The following is a 25,481-nucleotide window of genomic DNA, read 5'->3' as shown; positions in this document are numbered from 1 at the left end:
CCGGGCTCCGAGGCCCCGCCCCCGAGGAGGCCGCGGGTCCTACCTCCCCGGCGCCCGGCCCGCGGGTGGGCCCTGGGTTGGCAGCGCGCGCCGCCCAGCCGAGCGGTAGCTGAGCTCCCCATGCAGACCGCCGAGCGCTCGCCGGCGCCGCCCCGGCTGCCCCCGCACGACCCGGGCACGCCGGCGCTGTCGGTGGTGGACATGCACACGGGCGGCGAGCCCCTGCGCATCGTGCTGGCGGGGTGTCCGGAGGTGGCGGGCCCCACGCTGCTGGCCAAGCGGCGCTACATGCGCCAGCACCTGGATCACGTGCGGCGACGGCTGGTGTTCGAACCCCGGGGGCACCGGGACATGTACGGGGCCGTGCTGGTGCCGAGCGAGCTGCCGGACGCGCACCTGGGCGTCTTGTTCCTGCACAACGAAGGCTACAGCTCCATGTGCGGCCACGCCGTGCTGGCGCTGGGCCGCTTCGCGCTCGACTTCGGGCTGGTGGCTGCGCCCCCGGCCGGCGCCCGCGAGGCCCAAGTCAACATCCACTGCCCGTGCGGGCTGGTGGCCGCCTTCGTGCAGTGCGAGGGCGGCCGGAGCCGCGGCCCGGTGCGCTTCCACAGCGTCCCGGCCTTCGTGCTGGCCACAGGTAACCGGCGGGACCGCCCACCCTCGGGCTGCAACCCGAGACGCTACTAACTGCACTCGTTCTCTCGGCTGGAACCCACACCGCGCAACTAACCCACCCCACAGCCTTTGCAGATAATGAAAAGGCAATTCTCAGTCACTGCAGATAGCCTTCGGATTTGTGCGGAGCATGCAATTCAATGATCGATCCCGCAGGTCCGTGGGCCTGTGGTCTTGAGAGAGCTTCTCCTGGCGCCTCGTTCCCCACTCGGCAGGCGTTCCTAGATTTCACAATTGGCTAAAGCCAGGTCGGCCGGAGTCAAAGGGCAAAGAACAGCCAGTGGGCCCGGTTCCAGGCTGACTCAGAATACCCTCGCCAGACACACCATCCCCTCTGACAGGTTACTAAACACAGGTTACTGGGACTGACCTGTAAAAAGTGCTTCCCCACTTCTTGGGGAGGAAATTAAATGAGAATGAACTAGGCAACTTATAAATCGTGAAAGTACCGATGTCGCTAAAACGCTTGCTCTTATTTTTTTAAAAAAGGAACAGACTTTGCCTGGGTTCAAAGCCTGACAATCCTATAAGGCTGTGCAGCTTGAGTCAAATTACTTAACCTCTCTGAGTCTATACTTCATGTGAGGATTGAGTTTTGTGAGGATTGAATGAGTGTAAGGCACTACTTAGCATTTAAAAATAGATACATTCCAAGACAGAGACTACCGAATATATAAGGTTACTAGTCCGTCCTCTGGGTGTGCTGAGCCTTCAGAAGGTTTTGGTGGGTCCCTAGTACAGAGCCTGTGTGTCATGTGATAAATGTCTAATAACTATCATCCTTACATAGAGGGGAAACCCCTCCAAAGGGCTGCATTCTGTCAGTGAGGACAGCTTAAGTAGTCGTGGCTGGAAGTGAGCTGGGAGCTAAGTTAGTCCAGCCAGGAACTGGGTTATCACCTCTTTTTTTCAAAGCCTTCAAGCCATGCATATCATGCTGTGAGTTCGATCTTAATTCTCCCCGAGGATTTGGATTCCAGGTTAGCCTGATTCTGAATGATGCCGTGATAGTCCAGCTCATTCTTAGAGCAAATAGATGCCACTTTCCCCTTTAGGAGAGAATGGTGTCACATCTGTATTGGGAAGGCACTGGAGGGAGACAGGAGTCTGTGTTCAGATTTCACCTCAAAAACCTCAACAGTTTCACTTGGCACCTAAGCCACGCCAGCAGCAGGTGGGAAGCCCTCTAGGTTCTGTGGGAAATGACAGCAGGCAGCAGGATCACCACCACCTCAAGTGATGGCAGGGGCAGCCAACCCCATCAGCTCGGTAGTTCCGGGAACAGCACTGCATGAAGAAAATGAAATCTTGCCCGGCTGGTGTGGCTCAGAGGTTGAGCGTCAACCTATGAACCAGAGAATGTCATGGTTTGATTCCCGGTCAGGGCATATGCCCGTGTTGTGGGCTTGATCCCCAGTGTGGGGCGTGCAAGGGAAGGGGCTGGGGGGCGGGGGGGGGGGGGGGCCGGGGGGGGGGGGGGGGGGCATGTGGGAGGCAGCTGATCAATGATTCTCTCTCATTACTGATGTTTCTATCTCTCTCCCTCTTCCTTCCTCTCTGAAATCAATAAAAATATATTTTAAAAGAAAATGAAATCCTAAATTCTCTACTTAGAAAAATACAAAAAAGGTGGACTGACTGTTCAATCAAGATCACTACTCTGTCCTTCCTCATCTAGGCGACCTTGTGAAAGGGTTTCTGTTCCTCAATGTCATGTCTGTAAAATGAAGATGACAACAGTGCCCATCTCAGAAAATTGCTGAGTCCACCTCCACTCCACCTGCCAAAATGAAAACTCCAGAATTTTGTTCACTGTATTCAAGTGCTAGAACAGTAGGTAGTTAACACTTGTTAAATGAATAACTAAAATGAAATTTGGAGGAGACTATGCTGATTGGCAAATGTAAACAACTGTTCTCTTAAGAGTTCTATTTCTATTGGAAATTAAACTTCTGGCTTTAATATTAACATTTATTACATTACTAATCTGTGCCAACCACTCCACACACATAATCACATGGGATTCTCAAAGAAAACCTTTTGGGGGGGGGAATAGTAGTGCCATTTTACACATGAGGACACCAAAGCCACACTTAGCTTAGCTTTCTAGCAGTCCCTTATTTCCATCGAATTCCTCATTCTCCTTTTATTAAATGTGCTTTTCATGTTGCACCAGCATCCAGATAAAGACCTTTTTATTCAGGTTTGCTGTTAAGTTCCACAGGCATGTTTTACTCTTTTGATGATAAATTTGCTGTGTTTTGACACGTCACATGTAAAAAGGGCTCTGTGGGCTAGTCTGTAACTGATCGCATACTGGTACCGTTGTAGGACTGTGCAAACTCAGGAATACAAGAAATATTTTATTTTTCACAACTTAATTTCTGAATTTGAGACTCCACTCTGCCTTATTGGTTGACATAGTTTCATTCCTCCACTTGCTGCCCCTTTTCCTCATATATATGTGAGCAAAGGTTTCTGAAAATAGCCCAGGCCTTGGCTTGCACAGATTACCAGGGAAGCGTCATCCACCCCCTCCATGTGGCCCCTGCCCCCGCCCCCTCCTCCTCCTGCCTCTGGCACAGCCTGCAGCCTCTCGGTGGTGTGTGGGGAAGTTAACAGGCCCTCTGCACTCAGGGCCTCCAGCCTCTTTTCTCAGTCCAGAGGAAGTTTCCCTATTGACCAAGAGAAATTTTTCTCCCCTTAGAGAGCAGGCAGCAGCTGGGGCGGGGGTGGGGGTGTCGGGGGGATGGAATAATGTAGAAAAAATAAAAGAGAACTCGCTGGAGGGGGTCCATGGGGGAAAAGGGGGACATATGTAATACTTTCAACAATAAAGATTTTTAAAAAGAGAACTCATGGACATGGACAACAGTGTGGTGGTTGTGGGGGGGGAAGGGGAGGTGGAAGAGGGCACAGAGGGGATAAATGGTGACGGAAAAAATAATATATATATATATATAGGACACTCCTTGGCCAACATATCTCTTCCCCTGCGATCATTTTCCACAAAACCTGCTTCTCCCCTGCCATATCCCTCCCCCAGAGGCCATAATCACCAAGCCCACTGGAATTGGGGAGGAGAAAGAGAGGAAAATTCGAGAAGGGGGGAAACAGTTTTAATATCCCGAAATATCAGCCAGCCCCATTCCTTTGGAAATGTAAAGTCAGTATTTCAAACAACTGACCTTCAGGTGAAACTTTGGTTATGTCGCCACTTAAAATACCTATAAAAACCCTGATGCAAAATAATACCATACAAGTCAGTGGTTGCACAGTGGTTTGTTCTGAGTATTTGCCTGCAGTATTTGCATGAGATGAAATATATAAGTGAATAAGTGTTTTTCAATGAAATATATAAGTGAATAAGTGTTTTTTGCAATCTTATGAACATTAAGATTAGCCATATTATATAAGTATGTAACGTATAGGAAAAGTCTCTTTTTCCCCATTTTGTTTTGACGACAGATTTGAAGAAAACCAATTTCTGAATAGGGCTCCAAATCCTCACTATTTAAAACCACTCCTAATAGTATGAGAGGGGACCTACATTTTCCTTCGTAGTTTTTACACGTTGAGGCCCCAGGGTTTTCCTCTCTCTGTCTCTCTAATGTTTCCTAGAAAAAAAAGATACTCAGAATAGTTAACAAATATGCATGTATAATTTAAGGAAAACATGCATTCAAGTGCACTCGTATACCTTATGCAAACATCAAGTTAAAAATAGAAAGGTGTACTTAGCTAAAGCTCTATTATTATTTACTTGATGCTTACTCATTTTGAAGATGGATTTTTGTTTCATTCCATTTTATGATAGGAAGACCCCCCCACTTTCTCTATGCTCCCCGTCCCCCCCCCCGCAACATAAACATATGAAAAATTGTATGATTTATATTGCTAAGCTACTAAAACACACTATTCAAACACATCTTTTTTAGATCTCCCGGTGGATGTTCCTGGTCATGGAAAGGTGGTAGTGGATATTGCATATGGTGGCGCATTTTATGCATTTGTTAGTGGTGAAAAGTTAGGACTCGATGTTTGTTCTGCAAAGACAAGGGACCTTGTGGATGCAGCAAGTACAGTGACAGAAGCAGTGAAAGCTCAGGTCAGTACTGTTGCTGCCATCAACACTGCTGCTTTTCATGATACCAGCTGACTTCATTCTTTTTAAAAATATATATTTTTATTTATTTCAGAGAGGAAGAGAGAGGGAGAGAGAGATATTAGTAAATATCAATGATGAGAATCATTGATCAGGTGCCTCCTGCACGCCCCCACTGGGGATCCAGCCTGCAACTTGGGCATGTGCCCTGACCAGAAATCCAACCGGAGACCTCTTGGTTCTTAGGTTGATGCTCAACCACTGAGCCACACCCACCTGGGCTGACATCATTCTTTACAATATATCATTCTTTTTCCATCCAGTTGTTTCTCTTACCTAATAGCATCCGCATCCCGGTAACTTCTGCTTGCTCTGGGCCTCTCACAGTCTTTGTCTCTATCACTGGTATTCACTTCAGCTCTAGATACTCATTGCCTGGTTTCTCCACATGATCCCCTTCAAGCTCCTGAGAATGAGGATATGGTTGCCTTAGCGCCTCCTGTTTGGGCAGCCATGGCCAGCCTGTGGATTGACCATCCTGGGCTCAGCGCCTCAAAGAGTGTGTGTGTTTACTTAGTGGGGGTGTGTATAAAGTAGGACTGTTCCATTAGTAGAGGCTATGTGCAGGGCAACTTCCTTCGGAAGGACTCACACTTCCACCTGGCCAGTGTGACTCAGTGGTTGAGCATCCACCCATGAACCAGGAGGTCACAGTTTGATTTCCAGTCAGGGCACATGCCCAGATTGCGGGTTCGATCCCCAGCAGGGGGCGTGCAGGAGGCAGCCGGTCAATTATTCTCTCTCATCATTAATGCTTCTATCTCTCTCTCCCTTTCCCTTCCTCTCTTTGAAACCAATTAAAAAAAAATCACAACTTCCAATAAAACTATGTTTATTCATCTAGACCAGTGGTCGGCAAACTCATTAGTCAACAGAGCCAAATATCAAGAGTACAACGATTGAAATTTCTTTTGAGAGCCAAGTTTTTTAAACTTAAACTATATAGGTAGGTACATTGTTATTAACTTAATTAGGGTACTCCTAAGGCTTAGGAAGAGCCACACTCAAGAGGTCAAAGAGCCGCATGTGGCTCACGAGCCACAGTTTGCCGATCACGGATCTAGACAAAGATGTCATTCTAGCATTTAGTGCCTTGACCCAAAAGGTGTTTTAAAAATTATAAAGGTGGAAAAATTATGTCTAAGAGAGCCCCATAATGTTATTTAAAATATAAACTTGAATCAAAGTATTTATTTTACATGTGGTTGATAATTTTTTGTTATTTGCAGTTTAAAATTACTCATCCTGATAGTGAAGACCTTGCCTTTCTATATGGAACTATATTAACAGATGGAAAAGACACTTACAGTGAGGAGCCAACCACCAACATCTGTGTGTTTGCAGATGAGCAGGTATTAAAACTGTGATTTTTAGGCACAAAAGTCATGTGATGTGGAAGTAGAGCACTATGAACTTTCTTATCTTTGTTCTGAAACAGGTTGACCGAAGTCCTACGGGCTCAGGAGTGACAGCCCGAATTGCCTTACAGTATCACAAAGGGCTTCTGGAACTGAACCAGACCAGAGCCTTTAAAAGCAGTGCCACTGGCTCAGTCTTCACCGGGAAGGCTGTGAGGGTGAGTGACACCCTTACCTTCTTCTGTAAATGGGTTACTTTGGAGACTGAAGAGGCGTGAGTCGGGTGTGTGATGAGTTTCTTCACTCAGCTCTCAGAAGACGATTTTCAAACAGACCTGTAAAAACTGTTCAGCTAGGATACTGGTCCTCAATGTGAGGTTTGAAAACCCCTGGGGGTTCCCAGGGTCCTTTCCATGGGTCCACAAGGCCAAAACAATGTTCATAATAATACTAAGACATCGTTTGCTTTTCACTTTCATTCTCTCATCAGTGTACAGTTTCTCCAGAGGCAGAATAATGTGCTATCCCAGCTGACTGAATGTAGAAGCAGATATGAGGATCTAGCGTCTTCTTTATAGCCAGACATTGGATGTTTCCAAAAATGTAAAACAATGCCATTTTTCTCATTAGTTTTTTTGTTTGTTTTGGCAATGTTATTTTCACAAAAATTTGTTGTTTATGTTAACATGCAGTGAGTTTATTTTTTAAACTAATTAATGAAAAAATATCTTTAACTTTTTAAAAAGCAAATATTAATATATATAACCTACATAAACAAAAACTATTTTGAGGTCCTCAAACCTGAAGGTGTAAAGGGGTCCTGGCACCGAAATGTCTGCGAGCCATTAAACTAGGGTTTGGATGTTTTGTTTGCTTGTTTTTATTCTATAGGAGTGTTTCATTTTATAATAGGATGTGAAAGTCCTGAAAAGTGGGCAGAATTTTTATAATGGAATCAAATATTAAATTTGCTAATAGTGCTAATTAATGAATTTACTCATTAATAAATGAAATCTACAGGATAACTTGTTTACATCTAGTAAGTGAATCTACTCAAAGAGTCCTTTAACATAGAAATCTATCCTAATACTTTTATATCCTAATATAGCTTTTTAAAAAAATCTTTACCTGAGGATATGTTTATTGATTTGAGAGAGAGAGAGAAGAGAAAGAGAAAGAGAAAGAGAAAGAGAAAGAGAAAGAGAAAGAGAAAGAGAAAGAGAAAGAGAAAGAGAAAGAGAAAAAGAGAAAGAGAAAGAGAGATAGAGATGAGGGAGAAACAGTGATTGGTTGTAGGTGCCCCAACAAAGGAATCAACTGGCAACCTAGGTATGTGCCCTGACAGGGAATTGAACCTGCACTCTTTGGTGCACTAGATGATGCTCAACCAACTGAGCCACATGGCCAGGGAAATATAGATGTTTTTAAAGTTTGATTTTTCTAAATATTGAATTTTCTTTTAAGTTAGGCATTCCTATACGTTACCTGATCTTATGAGGTACCAAACCATTATGTTGTATGCAAAAAGTTGGGATACATTGTCTTCAAGTCTCAGAATGAAGATAAAGTAATAATCTATAATATTTATTGGGTGTTTCACTACATGTCAGTTTCCAAGCTAAACACATTATGCATACCATATCATTTAATTCTCACAAGAATTCTGGGAGGTCAATACTATTCTTCTTCTTCAACAAATGATAAATTGGTGAGTTTAGGTAATTTGCCAAAAGTCAAAGAGTAATGGATCCAGACTATGAACATGGATCTCTCTAAGCAGACCCCACACTGTTAAGCATTATATTATATTGCTACTAGTGGCCTGGTGCACAGGAAGGGGGGGGGGGTGTCCCTCAGCCCAGCCTGCACCCTCTCCAATCCGGGACCCCTCGGGGGATGTCCGACTGCTGGTTTAGGCCCCATCCCTGCAGGATCCAACTGCCGTCCCCTGCTTGCTTGCCTCCAACTGCTGTCCCCTGCCAGCCTGCTTGCCCCCAACTGCCCTCCCCTGCTGGCCTGTTCGCCCCTAACAGCTTCTGCCTCGGCCCCACCACCATGGCTTTGTCCGGAAGGACGTTCGGAAGGTCTCCTGGTCTAATTAGCATATTACCCTTTTATTAGTATAGATTAGACAAGGCAAGTTTTCAGTGAGGCTTTATATTATAGCAGCTTTACAAAAAGACTAGTAGCCCTGTGCACGAATCCGTGTGCAAGTAGCTCGCTGCTGCTTGCCTCAGCTGGGCACCCCGCCCACCACTGCTGGTAGCTCTCCGCTGTAGCTTGCTGCCCTGCCCTCCTGTAGCTCTCTGCTGCTCATAGCTCACTGCCCTGCCCTCCTGTAGCTCTCCGCTGCTCATAGCTCACTGCCCTGCCCTCCTGTAGCTCTCCGCTGCTTGTAGATCAATCATGACATTATAGCGTCGTGACTAATTTGCATATTCCTCTATTATTATATTAGATAAAATTACTGTACCCTAAGCTCATAATTGATATTTACCTTAATTAGAAAGGTAAGTATTTTTTTTTAATTAGAAAATGAAAAGATACTCTGTAGTGAAGATTTAAACTTATTTAATCCCGATTATCATACTTGCCAGAACATCTTCCTTTGCACCACTGACCTTTCATCTCTGGGCTCTTCCAGGCTCTCTGATAGAATCTCCATCTCTTTCGCTGCCCAGCTTCCTTTCCCCATCCTTCCGTTCAGAAGCCCCCAGCATTTTATCCTTAGCTTCCTTCTCATCTCATCTGCAATTTGATGCCACTGGGCCATTTCACCCACTTCTGAAGTTTCAACTCTCAGCCACCCACTGATGACTTCCAAACCTTCCTCCCTCCCATGCCTACCCTGGGCTTCTCTCCTGAGTCTAACAGGTATGTTCCCAACTGTCCAGTAAACTCATCTCAAAATGACTGTCCCAGAGACATCGAAAATTCAACTTGTAAAAAACTTCTTTCTTCCTAAAGGTGCCTCTCCTGCCACATTCCCCATCACTTTCAAGCTAAAAGTTGTAGTCATATTTATTTCTATTCCTTACTTCCCACATATCAATCCCCAGGCCTGTCAGTTCTTCCTCCAAAGTATCTCTGTATTTTGCTCTCCTCCAGCCTCACTAAAAATTACCCCAGTGACTGTAGATTCAATCAATGAATTAAGCTTCCCTTTCCACAGGGTTCTGGGTGTCTAGTTTCTCTCCTCTCCAGTTGTCTCCCACTGTACAGGTTAATTTATGTAAAACACAGACCTGATCAGGTTGCTCTCCTTTCATTGGATTAACTCTTGGGTTTTCTTTAAAGTGATAAAAATTAACAATATGACTTAAGCCAGATACAATGTGAATGCAGTATTTTGATATTGTACTCCTTTAACCTTTTTTCAGGAAGCAAAGTGTGGGGATTTTAATGCGGTTATCGTGGAAGTATCCGGACAAGCCCATTACACGGGAACAGCAAGCTTTACAATAGAAGACGACGACCCACTGAGGGATGGGTTTCTTCTCAAGTGACTTCTATGACTTTTAAAGGCTTTCTTTTTAAAGCAGTCGTTATCTATCAGTAATTTTCATCTGAATTATGTGGAAACCTATATCCAAATTGTACATGTAAGCCAATTCCCATTTTTCTAAAATAGTACACTATGGCTAAATATAAAATCATTATACCTCAGAGATGCATAGATATATAGGTATAGGTCCTGAAATACAGGTGCATAGTAGAAAACAATCAGTGAATCACTACAGTGGGACAAGTCTCATACTCTACCAGCTACATGCCAGGTAGATTTATAACATGATGTCCTGGCTAGTGTGGCTCAGTTGGGTGAGCTTCATTCCATGCACCAAAAGGTCGCTGGTTCGATTCCAGGGCACAGACAGGGTAGTGGGCTTGATCCCTAGTATGGGGTGTGCAGGAGGCAGCCGAGATGTTTCTCTCTAACATTGATATTTCTCTCTCTCCTTTCCCTTGTTATCTCTCTAAAATCAATAAAAACATGTTAAAAAAATAAAATATGAAAGAAATGGTAACTCTTGGTATTCTTGCCTGTGAGCCTGTTAAAAATAAATTTGATCATTACCAGTCATTATAAAATGAAGAATTAAAATTATTCAACGTGTAATGCTCTCAATATTCCTTAAACTCTGCTGTGATTAGTAGTATTTCTTTTTTCTGAGCTGACAGAAACTGAGGTAATTAATTCATTTAAACTGGCTTTGCCATCCACCAAGTCTGTATAGACCCAGTCATTAGGTCTATGATTTAATTACCTGACTAGAATCAATTACACAACAAAATAATGTTTTCCACTCATTCTCTATTACATTCTTTGGTAAAGAAATCACGTCTCTCTAAAAAATAACACTATCGATCGGTGGAACCAAGATGGCGGCATAGGTGAACGCCGGAGTTTGCTGCCTTAAACAACTACTTCAAAAGTGAAACTAAAAAACGGAACGGACATCACCTAGAACCACAGGAACGCTGGCTGAGTGGAAGTCCTACAACTAGGAGGAAAGAGAAACGCATACGGACACTCAGAGGAGCCGCAGTACTGAAGTCAAATTCTGAGGTGCGGAGTGCGCGGAGCGGGCTGGCGGCGGAGGGCGCGGTTGGCGTTTTCAATCGGGAGGGAGTCGCAGGCTCTGAGCTCCAGATACAGGCGAGTCTTTAGGGACCCAGACTCAAACGGGAGAAGCGGGACTGTCTGGCTTCGGTCAGAGCGAGTGCAGCTTTCTCTCCGAGGTTTGCAGCGGATGCTGGGACTCAGAGAGGCAGAGCCCCTGGGGACAGGACTGAGAGCCGCCATAACTGCTCTCTCTGGCCCACCCTGTTGATCCTGTGCGACCCGCCCCGCCCAAGCCCTGCACAGAGGCATTTGCCGGATAGCCTCAGGCAAAGGCTAGATTAGCACCTCCCTAGAGGACAGAAGTTCTCTCACTGCAGACACAGCTGATTCTCATAGCCACTTGGCCTGGAGGTCAAACCCTCCCTGGTATTAGCTACAACAATCAAGGCTTAACTATAAGACTGCGCACAAAGACCACTAGGGGGTGCACCAAGGAAGCATAACAAAATGCGGAGACAAAGAAACAGGACAAAATTGTCAATGGAAGATATAGAGTTCAGAACCACACTTTTAAGGTCTCTCAAGAACTGTTTAGAAGCCGCCGATAAACTTAATGAGATCTACAAGAAAACTAATGAGACCCTCCATGTTATATTGGGGAACCAACTAGAAATTAAGCATACACGGACTGAAATAACGAATATTATACAGACTCCCGACAGCAGACCAGAGGAGCGCAAGAATCAAGTCAATGATTTGAAATGCGAGGAAGCAAAAAACACCCAACCGGAAAAGCAAAATGAAAAAAGAATCCAAAAATGCGAGGATAGTGTAAGGAGCCTCTGGGACAGCTTCAAGCGTACCAACATCAGAATTATAGGGGTGCCAGAAGATGAGAGAGAGCAAGATATTGAAAACCTATTTGAAGAAATAATGACAGAAAACTTCCCCCACCTGGTGAAAGAAATGGACTTACAGGTCCAAGAAGCGCGGAGAACCCCAAACAAAAGGAATCCAAAGAGGACCACACCAAGACACATCATAATTAAAATGCCAAGAGCAAAAGACAAAGAGAGAATCTTAAAAACAGCAAGAGAAAGAAACTCAGTTACCTACAAGGGAATACCCATACGACTGTCAGCTGATTTCTCAACAGAAACTTTGCAGGCCAGAAGGGAGTGGCAAGAAATATTCAAAGTGATGAATACCAAGAACCTACAACCAAGATTACTTTATCCAGCAAAGCTATCATTCAGAACTGAAGGTCAGATAAAGAGCTTCACAGATAAGGAAAAGCTAAAGGAGTTCATCACCACCAAACCAGGATTATATGAAATGCTGAAAGGTATCCTTTAAGAAGAGGAAGAGGAAGAAAAAGGTAAAGATACAAATTATGAACAACAAATATGCATCTATCAACAAGTGAATCTAAGAATCAAGTGAATAAATAATCTGATGAACAGAATGAACTGGTGATTATAATAGAATCAGGGACATAGAAAGGGAATGGACTGACTATTCTTGGGGGGGAAAGGGATGTGGGAGATGCGGGAAGAGACTGGACAAAAATCGTGCACCTATGGATGAGGACAGTGGGTGGGGAGTGAGGGCGGAGGGTGGGGCAGGAACTGGGAGGAGGGGAGTTATGGGGGGGGAAAAAGAAGAACAAATGTAATAATCTGAACAATAAAGATTTAATTAAAAAAAAAAATAACACTATCACTAACTTTTTCCCACTTTATTAACACTCCTTTTTCTCTGGGAAGCTATCCATCCCCTGAACGTAGCCTTGCTGGGACTACCAGGCAAGGGAAAGGGTACACCAATCAGGCTCTTGCTCCCAGGACCTGGGATTTGTTGTTGTTGTTAATCCTCACCCAAGGAAATTTTTCCATTGATTTTTAGGGAGATTGGAAGAGAGAGGGAAAGACAGAGAGAAACATTGATGTGAGAGAAACACATAGATTGTTTGCCTCCTGCACAAGCCCAATCTAGGGCCCAGGCTGGGGAGGAGCCTGCAACCAAGGAACACACCCTTGACTAGAATCAAATCAGGGAGCCTTTGTCCACAGGCTGACGCTCTATCCACTGAGTCAAACCAACTAGAGCAGGATCTGGGATCTTGAGAGAAATGACATTTGGTGTATAAATGGTTGAAGCAGACTTATTCTGATAGTGCCTTAAAGAGATCACCCTCAATTAGTGTCTGCTATCTCTACCCACAGAGCTGCCCTGACTTCTCTTGTTCTTGGGGCTGGCTGTTAGACTATCCTTCTATAATCTGTAAATTCCTTTCTTGTTTAAGGGAGACAGTGCCCTATAAGTATTGCTTATCTCCAAAGACCCTAATCCATACACTAACTCCTTAAAATCTCTTCTGCTCCTGGCTGAAATGCCTGACTTCAGACTCCTTCATTTCCTCCCTGGTCATTACAATGCCTTTTCCTAACTGGTGTCCCAGTTGCTAACTTCTCCTCTGATAGTTACTCAAAAAATATTTCTTTTGTGTGTTTTCCTAATAGTTTTCCAGAGTGCTAAGTACTAGGAATCTAATAAAAAGCCAAACAGGTCAAGTCCTAGTCTTAACAGTCTACAAGTCGACCATGGGAGGCAAGTAATAGTCATGAAAACATAATTATAGACAGTGTGGTATGTCCTACAAGCCCAGGGGGCTTACCCTGAGGGACAAACATTCATGCAGAGATGGGGGTGCTATGGGATTGGGGGGAGGAGTGGTGGTGGAGCTTTCTCAGCAGAAGACAGAGTAGGTACAAATGCCCTAAGGAACTCACAATAGGCCAGTGTGGTTAGAGTGGAGTAAAAAAGAAGGAAAGTGGCCCAAAATGAGACTAGGGAGGAAACAGATGTGAAATCATGCAGTGCCTTGCAGTAAATATTAAGGATTGGGGTCCTTACCCTAAATTAAATGGAGAAAGCCAATAGACTCCTATCTAATAAAAGAGAAACATGGTAATTAGCGTACTACCGCTACCCTTCCCATTGGCTAATCAGGACGATATGCAAATTAACTGCCAGCCAAGATGGCGGCCAGCAGCCAGCCAGCTGGAAGCTAACATGAGGCTTGCTTGCTTCAGTGATGGAGGACTCCAACGTTCCCCGCCTGCCGCTGCCGGCCTCTGAGCTGCAACTCTAAGCAACTATGTTACAAATATAGAAGCTAAACAAAACCCCGGAAACCTGCTTTAGTCCGCCGGGCTTCAGCCAGCAGGATCGCAACATTGTTTCAAATACAGAAGGTAAACAAAAGCGAGAAACCTGCTTTCAGCAGCGGAGGCCTAAGAGCTGGAGCCTCAGAGCTAAAGCTGGCCCAGAATAAAAAAAAAAGAAAAAGAGGAGCGATTGGGAGCTTCAGTCACCCACCAGCCTAAAAACAGCCCTCAGCCCCTCACCCAGACTGGCCAGGCACGCCAATGGGGACCCCCACCCTGAAGGGTGTGTGACCAGCTGCAAACAGCCATCATCCCCTCACCCAGGCTGGCCAGGCACCCCAGTGGGGACCCTCGCCCTGATCCAGGACACCCTTCAGGGCAAACCAGCCAGCCCCCACACGTGCACCAGGCCTCTATCCTATATAGTAAAAGGGTAATATGCCTCCCAGCACCGGGATCAGTGGAGCCGCAAGGCCTCCCGGCACCGGGATCAGTGTGACAGGGGGCAGCACCCAAACCCCCTGATTGCCCTGCGGCTCTGTGTGTGACAGGGGGTGTGGCCACAACCTCCCTATCGGCCCTGCTCTGTTCGTGACAGGAAGGCGCCCCAACCCCCTGATCGGCCCTGCTCTGTGCCTGATAGGGGGGAGCTCCCCAACCCCGTTCGCCCTGTGGCTGTGTGTGTGACAGGGTGCGGCGCCCCAAACCCCCCCCCCACCCCCCCACCACAGGCCCTGCTCTGTGTGTGATGGGGTAGAGCCATAACCTCCCCATTGGCCCTGCCCTGAGTGTGACAGTGGTGGCGCCCCAACTCCCTTATTGGCCCTACTCTGTGCGTGACAGGCGGAGCTCCCCAACCCCCGATGGGCCCTGCTCTGTGAGTGACAGGGGGCAGCGCTCCAACCCCGATTGGCCCTGCTCTGTGCGTGACAGGGGGTGGCGCCGCAACCTCCCCATCGACCCTGCCTTGAGTGTGACAGGGGGCGGTGCCCCAACCCTCCAATCGGCCCTACCCTGAGCGTGACTGAGGGTGGCATCGCAACCTCCTGATCCGCCCTGCTCTGTGCATGACAGGGGCGGTGCCCCAACTCCCCAATCGGCCCTGCTCTGAGCCCAACCAGGGGCTGCACCTAGGGATTGGGCCTGCCCGCTGCCACCAGGGAGCAGGCCTAAGCCAGCAGGTCGTTATCTCCCGAGGGGTCCCAGACTGCTAGAGGGCACAGGCCAGGCTGAGGGACCCCCCCTTCCCCCCAAGTGCACAAATTTTTGTGCACCGGGCCTCTAGTGTTTAAATAAGTGGCATGATCAAATTATTTTGTTAAAAAAAAAAAAGCATTCTGCCTACAATGTGGAATAGGGGCTGGATGGGGTGAGACCCAGCTAGGAGGTATCAGCAATAGTCCAAAGAGAGGATGAGAGCTAAGATTCAGGTGGACGATGGAGTGATGGAGGAAGTGAATGGATACAAAGATATTTAATAAGTAAAATCCTCAGGTTTTGGTGATTGGACATGGGTTGGTATGAGGAAGAGAAAATTTATCTAGAAAGAACCCTAAGTTTTTAGTTTTTGCCTAGAAAACTAGGTGGAAGGTGGTGTTTTGGTTTTTTTTTTTTTGAGATTCAAAATATTGAGGACTAAGGTTTTTAGGAAAGATCATGAATTCCATTTTGGTCACCTTACATTTGAGGTGCTTTTGCACATCAAGGCTCATTGCCAAGTAGCAAGATACATGGTTTGGAACTAGGGACATAATTTAGAGTTGTGAGTATATAGTTTTCAAAGCTGTGGCTGTGAGTGAGAAGGGGGAGGAAGTCCAGAGCAATCCAGGACGGGGCCTTGGATTCTAGCGTTTAAAGGTAGGTGAGGGAGGATGAACTAGCTGAGGACACTGCGGCAAACGAGGAAGATGGGAAACCAGGAGAGTGTGAGGTCACTCTTACCTTTCTGAACCATGCCTGATCATGCCCTCCCTTGTTTAAACTCCTTCATGGCTAGTGCCATTACCCCGTCTTCTCCCAATGAAGTTCCATCTCTGTAACACTGCACGCAAGGCCTTTGTAAGAGGGCCCCAATCAGTTTTCATCGTTCTTCCCCCTCTTCACTCCCTACCCCACATAGCCTCAGATACAGGTATTTCTCGCCAGTACCCAAGAGTAAAGTACTTAGACACTAACCTTCAGACTTCACACATGCATCAAGTGTCCTTCCCTTTCTTCTTCTTTTTTTTTTGAGAGTCCATTGTCACTTCTTGTGCCAAGTCTTTATTCTCCATCATCTTCCCTAGGAAGAGTTAGTCACCTCCATAGAATTTCATTTGTATATTTTTAACAATACTTTCCACACTGCAATATAGTTGTGTGTACCTAAGGCTGTAAGATTCTTCCAGCTGGAATCCTTATCTTACTTGTTGTTTCTGAACACTTAGCACAGAGATTTTATAAATTAATCTATTAAATTTTTGTCTTAATTCAGTAGTTCTCGTCTGGGTTGATCCCCCCCCCCAACACCCCCCAATCTCTGGGGACATTTGCCAATATCTGAAGACGTAACTTTTAGTTGTCACTACAGGGGTATCATGGATAGAGGCTAGAGATAATGCTAAACATCTGTAATGCATAGGGTAGCCTTCACAACTAAGATTATTTGTCTCAAAATGTCAATAATGCTGAGGCCGAGAAACACAGTCTTAGTTACCACCTTAAATGAACTATTTATGCTGTTAATTTCCAGTAGGATATTCTCCATCACTGAACTAAGCAACCAAGGCACTCCTATCATTGATTCTAAGACCTGCACATGTACCAATTATTTTTTAGAGCCGTGTTTCTCCAAACTTGATTGTGTATCAGAATCACTTGCAAGTCATATGGCTGGGCCCCACCTTAGAATTTCAGATTCAGGTTGGGAGCCGGGCCTGAGAATGTGCATTTCTGACACGTTCCCAGGTCAGACTGATGCTGCTGGTCCAGGGTCCACACTTTACAAACCACAGCCTTAGAGAACCTGAGGGCTGAGCTCACTTCCCCCCACTAGCAGCCGTGCCCAGAAACTTGAGATGCACCTTCCCTGGGCCTGCAGGCCCTGCTCCTGTCTCTCCCAACCAGACACCCAGAGCTGCCTCTGTGGTGACTGCCTAGTTGGCAGCACCTTACACTCAAAGCACATCACGTTCCAGAGAACTGAGGAAGGCCAGGCCACAGAGAAGGAACACGCTCCCTTTTCCCACAACATGTGCGAGAGCCAATTATGCATGATTCTGGGTCCCAGGCTCTTTAAAGCAAAGTGGCATCCTGCCGCTAAAATCCATATCCTACCAGCTCCTCAGAGCACCTGTATCAGAGTCACCTGTGGGGTTTAGAGTCGTAGGCCTGTCCTCAGTAATCCTGGGCGTCAACCAGTGAATCTGCATTTAATAAGCACAGTACATCAGTGGTTCCCAAAGTGTGGCCACCAGACCAGTAACATCCCCACCTGGGAACTTGTTAAGAGATGCAAAATTCTAGGACAGGACCCCAGACCCACTGAATCTGAAACTTGGGGTTGGGCCGACTCACTTAGTTTCAGCAAGAAGTCCAGGTGATTCTGTTAGATGCTCAAGGTTGAGAACACCTGGATTAACGAGAGGCCTTAATGAGCCAATTAATTAGGAGTCTTTATTCGAGAGACCCAGAGGGAGGTGTTTCCCAAATCTCTGAGCAAACAAATAGAGGAAGTTCTATTTATACCTTTTTGAGCCCTTTGCAGATTTTACAAAGAGCTCTGTGTAAGTTATTGTTACAGTTTGTAACCTTGAATACATAATGAACCAATACTTGGCATAAGAATATGGTAATTATTATCAGTATCAGTATTAGCCTGTTACATCAGATGGCTAGCTTGCAAGGTCAGTTAAGTTTTTATCTTTTTCTATTATTCAAACTAAAACAGTTATTTTACGGAATAAGGGACTATCTAAAAATAACAGAGTTGACCTACAGAATAAGAGACTAAAAATAACAGAGTAGTTCAAACAGCAGTTTCAAACAGCAGTTTTCCAAAGGAGGAATTACTATGCGTCACTGCCCCCTGGTTTAAAATCTCCAGATTTGGGCAGCTTTCACTTCGGGTTCTTGATTCCTTCCCTACCTGCGTATGCCGGAAACACCCACAGGGAGGCAAAGCATCCCCCTCAAGCCAAGGCCTTCCCAGGACCTCCTATCCAAGAAAAGAACTGGAGAATGAACCCTTGTTGAATTTGGTCATTTATAGGAGAGCCACTCCCGCTTTATCTGGCTAGACATAGGTCCATGCGGAGGTCCTTTGGCACTCTGAAGCCGGCCGGACCCCAGGCCGAGGCACCCCGCGGGGACGTGAAGTGGTGCGCCGGCTTTTCGGAAGCACTTGGAGGGTGTCCCGCCCCGCGCTCCTGCGTAAACAGGCGGTTCCCTAGGCAACGCCTGGAACCCACGTCAAAGGCACCGCAGAGTCCGCGGCGACCACCACCCCTCCGGCCAAGCCCCACTCCCGGCAGCGGCCTCTCGCCCCGGCCGAGACACCCTCCAGCTCGCGGCCGCCTCCCCTGGTGCGGGATGAACAGACGCGCGGCCGCCGCGGGGCCCCATGGAGCCAGCGTGCATGGCCTTGGGCAGCCCACGCCCCGGCGCCCCCTCCGCGGCCGGCACACCTGGCTGGCCTTCTTCCGCGGAGACGGCGGCGGCCGCTCTCTCCTTCAGCACCGTGGCTACCGCGGCGGCCGCGGCGCTGGGGAACCGGAGCGACGGGAGCGAGGGCGACATCACTGGCGCCACGGCTGGCGGCGGCCTCGGCTGGCCTGGGGCGGCGGGGGCGGCGGGGAGGCCACCGCTGCGCCCCGAGGCGGCGCAGCTGCTCACGCACGGGGCGGCGGTGGCGGCCCAGGCGCTGGTCCTCCTGCTCATCTTCCTGCTGTCTAGCCTGGGCAACTGCGCCGTGATGGGGGTGATCGTGAAGCACCGGCAGCTCCGCACCGTCACCAACGCCTTCATCCTGTCCCTGTCCTTGTCGGATCTGCTCACGGCCCTGCTCTGCCTGCCCGCTGCCTTCCTAGACCTCTTCACGCCGCCCGGGGGCTCAGCTCCCGCCGCCGCCGTCGCCGCGGGGCCCTGGAGCGGCTTCTGCACCGCCAGCCGCTTCTTCAGCTCCTGCTTTGGCATCGTCTCCACGCTCAGCGTGGCGCTCATCTCGCTGGACCGCTACTGCGCCATCGTGCGGCCGCCCCGGGAGAAGATCGGTCGCCGGCGCGCGCTGCAGCTGCTGGCGGGCGCCTGGCTGCTGGCCCTGAGCTGCTCCCTGCCCTGGGAGCTGCTCCGCGCGCCCCGCGCGCCCCCCGCCGCGCAGAGCTTCCACGGCTGCCTCTACCGCACGTCCCCGGACCCCGCGCAGCTGGGCGCGGCCTACAGCGTGGGGCTCGTGGTCGCCTGCTACCTGCTGCCTTTCCTGCTCATGTGCTTCTGCCACTATCACATCTGCAAGGCCGTGCGCCTGTCGGGCGTGCGCGTGCGGCCCGTGACCACCTACGCGCGGGTGCTGCGCTTCTTCAGCGAGGTGCGCACCGCCACCACCGTTCTAGTCATGATCGTCTTCGTCATCTGCTGCTGGGGACCCTACTGCTTCCTGGTGCTGCTGGCTGCTGCCCGTCAGGCCCAGGCCACGCAGGTCCCCTCGCTCTTCAACGTGGTGGCTGTCTGGCTGACTTGGGCCAATGGGGCCATCAACCCTGTCATCTACGCCATTCGCAACCCCAACATATCCATGCTGCTAGGGCGCAGCCGGGAAGAGGGTTACCGGACTAGGAATGTGGACGCTTCCCTGCCCGACCAGGGCCCGGGCCCGCGGGCCAGAAACCGGTCTGCCAACCGGCTGGGGGCCTGCAGCAGGATGAACTCTTCCAATCCGACCAGCGGGGTAGCTGGGGAGATGGCCTTGTGGGCTCGTAAAACTCCAGTTGTACTTTTCTGCCGGGAAGGGCCACCGGAACCTGTGACAGCATTGGCCAAACAGCCTCCATCTGGAGCCAGGGATACCAGCCTCTAAGCAGAGTTGGGGTGCACAGCTTGTGAAGGTAGCTTTTTACCTGCTTCGTTTAATGCAGGATCCTGGGGAGAAGTGTGTTTTTCATAAAGCCAAACATTTAAAAAAGATACAGATTGGGAGGCCTACCATTCCCCAAACAACATACGAGACAATGTCACCTTCAAACGTGCCAAAAGGAATGTAAAGTGCAAAAATTAAAATAATCTGAAACCACACAACCAAGCATTGTGAACTGTAAGTGCCAAAAATGACTAAATAAAATTCACAATTATTGAAAAGCTCATATTACAGGAATCACACTGTGAAACAAAATCATTGAATGCAATCAGTATTTGTTCAAACACATAGAGTTTCAAGAAAGAACAGAGACCCTCAGAATTGCTTACTGAACCCTCTAAATCACCAGCATTCAATTCAGATTTCTAGAACTTGCTACTCTGACACATGCTTTGGGTACTTAGGTTGGGAGCGGAAAATTCTTATCCTTACACTCTTCTGTCTACTTCACACCCCATCCCTCTAAAATCTTTGTGGGAAATTTTAAATTCATATCCCATGTAAAACTGTAGGATTTTGAAAAGGTGGTTTATTACCATAAAATTCAGCCACCTGAAGTATGAAAATAAAGAAATGTGGCTGTTTTAAAAAGTCTTCTAAAATTATAATTAGAAAGTTATGTTTCTCATCCTACCCCCAAAATTATCTGCCCTGACTACCGCTGAGGCTTTATTTACCCTTCCTCTAACCTGCTGCTTTTGTTTCTAATACATTGGGTGATGCTGCTCTCAGAATGCTTTCACACTTTTAAAAAATAACGTTTGTAGTAGAAAATCTTTGTCTTTGGGGAGTAAATTGATTTTTGGATGCAGCCAAAAAATGTAATTTGAAGTCAAGTTGATTGAATCAGGTGAGTAATGTCATATATATTAAAATAAAAGCTCTATAAAGTAACATGATTTCACTTTCCTGCGTGGTTTTTTAACTGATGATGTTTTCTAAAAGGAATTCTAAAAATATTTTGAGAAGTGGCCCCATTTCTAAAATAAACATAGAATTTTCTAAGAAGATCATACTCTCACATTTGGGAGTTTTGGGTACATGTGTGTGTGTGTGTGTTTTTAAACGGATCATTGTTTTATAGATATGAGTTTCCTAAAATAATGTAGTCTTTATTAGGAAGGGAGACCAAGTGTGGAGTAATTATACAGTGTAATAGGGTCTAAATAACTTAGGCCTGCCAGAGAGGTACTCCAGTCAAGCTAAAGGTGTCTTTAGAAATGTGTAAGACAAAGATGCTTTTAAAAAATTCAAAAGCACCATTCAGGATTTGTGTAGATAAAATTTCATTAAATGCCGTTCACTGACTCAGAATTTTATGAGATATTTTTGTGTTTTCTCCTTTCTTTCCTCTATCTTGCCTCTTTTGTCTTCAATATTTCATAGCCTTAATTGAATAAGTACTTTAAACTACATATGAAACATCAGCTATCATATAAAGGTTTTAATGTGAAATAATCACTTTTTTCCTTATAAAATGTTTAAAGATATTTATTGAGTTTAAGTTTTTGTGTGATGGGTGTATGTCATTATTTTGTAATCGAAAATGGAAATATATATATATTCATGCCAGAGCTAATGATGTTTTAATTTTTCTTCTTCTCCAGGCATCATCATAATCAGAAGTTTATAAATTATCTGTATATATCTTGCTACACTCAGCATAGTACAAAGTAGATGAGCTAATCTTTTCTCTTTAGTACTTGTTATAAAACATATACAGACTTAATGACGCCAAACAGACATTTAACAGATATCTGTACTAGTAGTACTTGCCTGTTAAAGGCAAAAAATTTGTGTATTTTTTGGCATTGTGAGAAAATGGAAGTCATTAGAAATGATGAAAAACTTCTAGTTATGAAAAGTATCACAGACTAGGAATTTGGCAACTGTGAGTAATGGTCAGAAAAAGAGAAACCTTGGGGGAAGGAGGTAAGCATGTTGCAAAATAGGGTATTGCCTAGGTCTAGGATAAAGAATCGAAGGAAGGTATTTCATAAACACATATAATAAACAAACATGAAATGGAATAAACCTTTCTGGTGAATGAAGGGAATCTGGTGAATCTGAGAGATTGGAAGTGAGAAGCTGGTGGCATGAAGGACTTTAAGACAGAAAAGAAATTCCCACCCTAACTCTTGGTAGGGAGTGGTAGGAAGTTTTAATAAAGAAATGGCTTTGGGAAGAGACCAGGTGTTAATGGCTCTAAGAGTTATGGTTAGCAAGAATAAGAGGGAAAAAGATCCCTAGCCAGTTTGGCTCAGTGGATAGAGGCATGGGCCTGTGGACTGAAGGGTACTGGGTTCCTCAATCCCCAGTAGGGGGCGTGCAGGAGGAAGCTAATCAATGATTCCCTCTCATCATTGATGTTTCTATCTCTCTCCCTCTCCCTTCCTCTCTAAAATAAATAAAAATATATTTTTTTAAAAAAGAGAAACTTGTTAATAAGTTACTGAACAACCTAGAGCAGTGGTTGGCAAACTCACTAGTCAACAGAGCCAAATATCAACAGTACAACGATTGAAATTTCTTTTGAGAGCCAAATTTTTTAAACTTAAACTATATAGGTAGGTACATTGTTATTAACTTAATTAGGGTACTCCTAAGCTGGCCTTTGCTAAAAACGTCCTCAATCTGATTGAGGTATGTTCACTGAGGTCGGCCCCTTCCAACTCTCCCATCCACACTCGTCTTGTCTACTTGTTTTGTCCCGGGGTGGGCAAACTTTTTGACTCGAGGGCCACAATGGGTTCTTAAACTGGACCGGAGGGCCAGAACAAAAGCATGGATGGAGTGTTTGTGTGAACTAATATAAATTCAAAGTAAACATCATTACATAAAAGGGTATGGTCTTTTTTTTTTTAGTTTTATTCATTTCAAACAGGCCGGATCCGGCCCGCGGGCCGTAGTTTGCCCACGGCTGGATCCCCTTTCGTTCATCCTCTCTACATGTCCAAACCATCTCAACATACCTTTCTCAATCCTTGACACTACATCTTCTTTCACTCCACAACGTTCCCTAAAATTAATTTAATAAACTTTACTTTTGTCACCCGCGCGCGATTTGCTGACACGACTAGCACTAACCACTGCACAATGAGACTGCTGACTGGCTCACTCAACTCGTGCATGAATCACGCCCCAGCACTGCGTATCCCATGGCCCGCCTGCACCCCGTCTCCCGTCTCCCGACCAACCGACACCCCCCACTTCTTCTAACGCCACTTCCTCAAAATAGACTCGCCCAGGCCAAAAACTGACTTCTGCGCATGGGCCACGAAGTTTCAATTGCACTGTATGTGCGCACCCGCACGTGGTATTTTGTGGAAGAGCCACACTCAAGGGCCAAAGAGCCGCATGTGGCTCGCGAGCCGCGGTTTGCCGACCACTGACTTAGAGTACTATGTGTTTGTTTAATGTGAGGCTATACAACTAGTCAGTGATAGAACTAGGATTGGAAGCACAGTCTTTCTGGGCTCAGAGCCCTATGTTTCCGTCTCTACCCTCTGTGGTCCTCACAAAGGTCAATGGTAAGGGAAACGAAGGATGAGAAGTTGTGGTACTATCATCATCATCATCAATCTACTGTTTTTACTTCCTACTTTACATTGGGCAACTTCTGAGTACAAAGGCTACTAAAAGATGGAAATCAAGTACCTGCCTTAAGAAGGCATAACCGCTTAATTAGGACCTTGTACTTTATAAAAATGGTCCATAATCAGGACTCTTTATTTTACCTGTGGGGAAGAAGAGGTGCAGCATTTTTAGATGTGGCTATTAAAGGAGATGGATTTAGAAGCAAAAGACATGTAGATAAAGGCCAACTACCAACCTGGTCCAGTTGTAAATATTTAGAGACAAAAATTAATGCCTTGAATAAAAGATAGAGGAAGAATGACTCCAATAAATTTAAGACTTGGGCCTTCCCTCAGGCTGCGTACATGATTTTAGGGTCTTTGTGGGAAAAGGGGAAAGAAAAGTGTGAAATATTGGGATGTGTTAAATATGGCATAATACAAAAAAAGCCAGAATGTAATCCTTCATATCTCATTCTGCTCCCAGCTCAAATATTTCATTTGAATGAAAATAAAGCAACAAGTCATATTCAGCATAGTACATACATTAGCTCATTTAATCCTCAAGGCAACCCTCTGCAGGGGGGTACTATTTTGATTATTCCACCTATTTTACAGATGAGAAAACTGAGGCACTGAGGTGCTACGTGATTTGCCGAAGTTCACACAGGATGTAATGCTAGGCCTAAGATTGGTGCCTAGCAGACTGGTGCCAGAAGTCTGTCTTAATCACTGCATTGTGTGGCCTATCTCATTTTAAAAGACAATGGGAAATATGGAAAAGAGCCAGAGACATTAAAAACAATTATCAAAGAGAGGGGGGAGTGGGTAGCATAACATTTAAAAGAAATGATTTGTTTAATTTGGAGAGCAGCTATACATGATGTGTGTTTAAAAACTACATGAAGAGATTCATAGCAATCACTTATAGGCATAATCCTAGGCCTTAATGTTCCCCATCACCCATCTTCTCTATTTCTGCTCCAGGGCAGCTGAGCACAGCTGGAGAAAATTACAGACAGATCAATAGTACCCTCTGCACCTAGACTCCATAGCCTCACCAGGGCCCTCTCCCCTGCTCAGTTGTCTAAACCTCTGTGCTTGTCAGCTCACTCTTTCTGACCACTGTAAGTTTCTACAAACTTTCTCCCCTCAAACTTTTGATGACCCTCCCTTGTTGGAGGATGAATATCCTTCCTACTTCACCAAAGAGATAGACAGATACATATCTATATATATAAAAGGCTAATATGCTAAGTGTCTGACCATCTGACCGGTCACTATGATGCGCACTGACCACCAGGGGGCAGACGCTCAACACAAGAGCTGCAGTGACACCCACTGGCCATTTACAGAGAAACGGAACCGCAGACCTGATGCCCACAAAGCAACACTCAGCTTCCCCCAAGTGGGACACAGGCCCCGCCACCACCCCGGAGCAACAGCCCACCAAATCGCAGCCGATGCTGCCGAGACCGCATGGCGCAAAATGCAGCCCACAGCCCAGCCCAGCCTGGAAACAGTCTCTGTGGGTGTGGGGTAATGATGTCACATAGCAACGCCTGGCTTCCTCTCCCTAGCGACTAGCCTCCTTGGAGTTTTTTAGCCCAGGAACATTACTTGCTTTATAGCCAGGTGAAAACATTTTACATTTTAACCAAATGTCTGTGAAGTGTTTTTCCCATGCCTCATCTTATTTGATCCTCATAGAAGTCCTGGAGTAGGTAGGTAGGAGACTCAGTGGAATCCTATTTTCTTTTCATTAGCTGGAAAATGGAGATTTAGAAAGTTTAGAAACTTGACCCGACTGAAAAAAAGAAATGGTGGACCTTGAAAATGACTTCAGGTTTTCTCACTGGGCAGAG

The 25,481-nt window shown here is 46.2% G+C and overlaps 2 protein-coding genes across 3 annotated transcripts; both read left to right on the top strand.

The window, feature by feature from the left end:
• Window positions 1–3: 3 nt before the first annotated feature.
• L3HYPDH (trans-L-3-hydroxyproline dehydratase) lies at window positions 4–10,282 on the top strand. Of its 2 annotated transcripts, XR_004967501.1 has the most exons (6): window positions 4–637; window positions 4,614–4,783; window positions 6,070–6,192; window positions 6,279–6,416; window positions 8,843–9,072; window positions 9,579–9,713. XR_004967501.1 is itself a non-coding variant. In XM_036308950.1 (5 exons), exons 1-5 carry the CDS (start codon window positions 121–123, stop codon window positions 9,702–9,704), a joined length of 1,074 nt encoding a protein of 357 aa, XP_036164843.1. In that variant the 5' UTR covers window positions 4–120; the 3' UTR covers window positions 9,705–10,282. The 2 variants fall into 2 exon arrangements, 1 of the variants encoding a protein (XP_036164843.1); XM_036308950.1 differs by lacking the exon at window positions 8,843–9,072 and having other exon boundaries at window positions 9,579–10,282.
• Window positions 10,283–18,331: 8,049 nt separating this feature from the next.
• On the top strand, window positions 18,332–20,927 carry GPR135 (G protein-coupled receptor 135). Its single transcript, XM_036308941.1, has one exon. The coding sequence runs from the start codon at window positions 18,533–18,535 to the stop codon at window positions 19,982–19,984; it is 1,452 nt and encodes a 483-aa protein (XP_036164834.1). The 5' UTR covers window positions 18,332–18,532; the 3' UTR covers window positions 19,985–20,927.
• The last annotated feature ends 4,554 nt before the right edge of the window (window positions 20,928–25,481 follow it).

This window comes from Myotis myotis, unplaced genomic scaffold (genome assembly GCF_014108235.1).
Source record: "Myotis myotis isolate mMyoMyo1 unplaced genomic scaffold, mMyoMyo1.p scaffold_m19_p_1, whole genome shotgun sequence".
NCBI classification, from domain to species: Eukaryota; Metazoa; Chordata; class Mammalia; order Chiroptera; family Vespertilionidae; genus Myotis; species Myotis myotis.
The sequence above is the reverse complement of the archived record's forward strand: the minus strand, read 5'-3'. Positions and strand labels throughout refer to the sequence as shown.

Coding starts and splice junctions, on each gene's coding strand:
- L3HYPDH (XM_036308950.1), top strand. CDS start 121: ATGCAGACCGCCGAGCGCTCGCCGGCGCCGCCCCGGCTGCCCCCGCAC. Junction 4,784..6,069: donor CAGAAGCAGTGAAAGCTCAG/GTCAGTACTGTT, acceptor TGTTATTTGCAG/TTTAAAATTACTCATCCTGA. Junction 6,193..6,278: donor GTGTGTTTGCAGATGAGCAG/GTATTAAAACTG, acceptor GTTCTGAAACAG/GTTGACCGAAGTCCTACGGG.
- GPR135 (XM_036308941.1), top strand. CDS start 18,533: ATGGAGCCAGCGTGCATGGCCTTGGGCAGCCCACGCCCCGGCGCCCCC.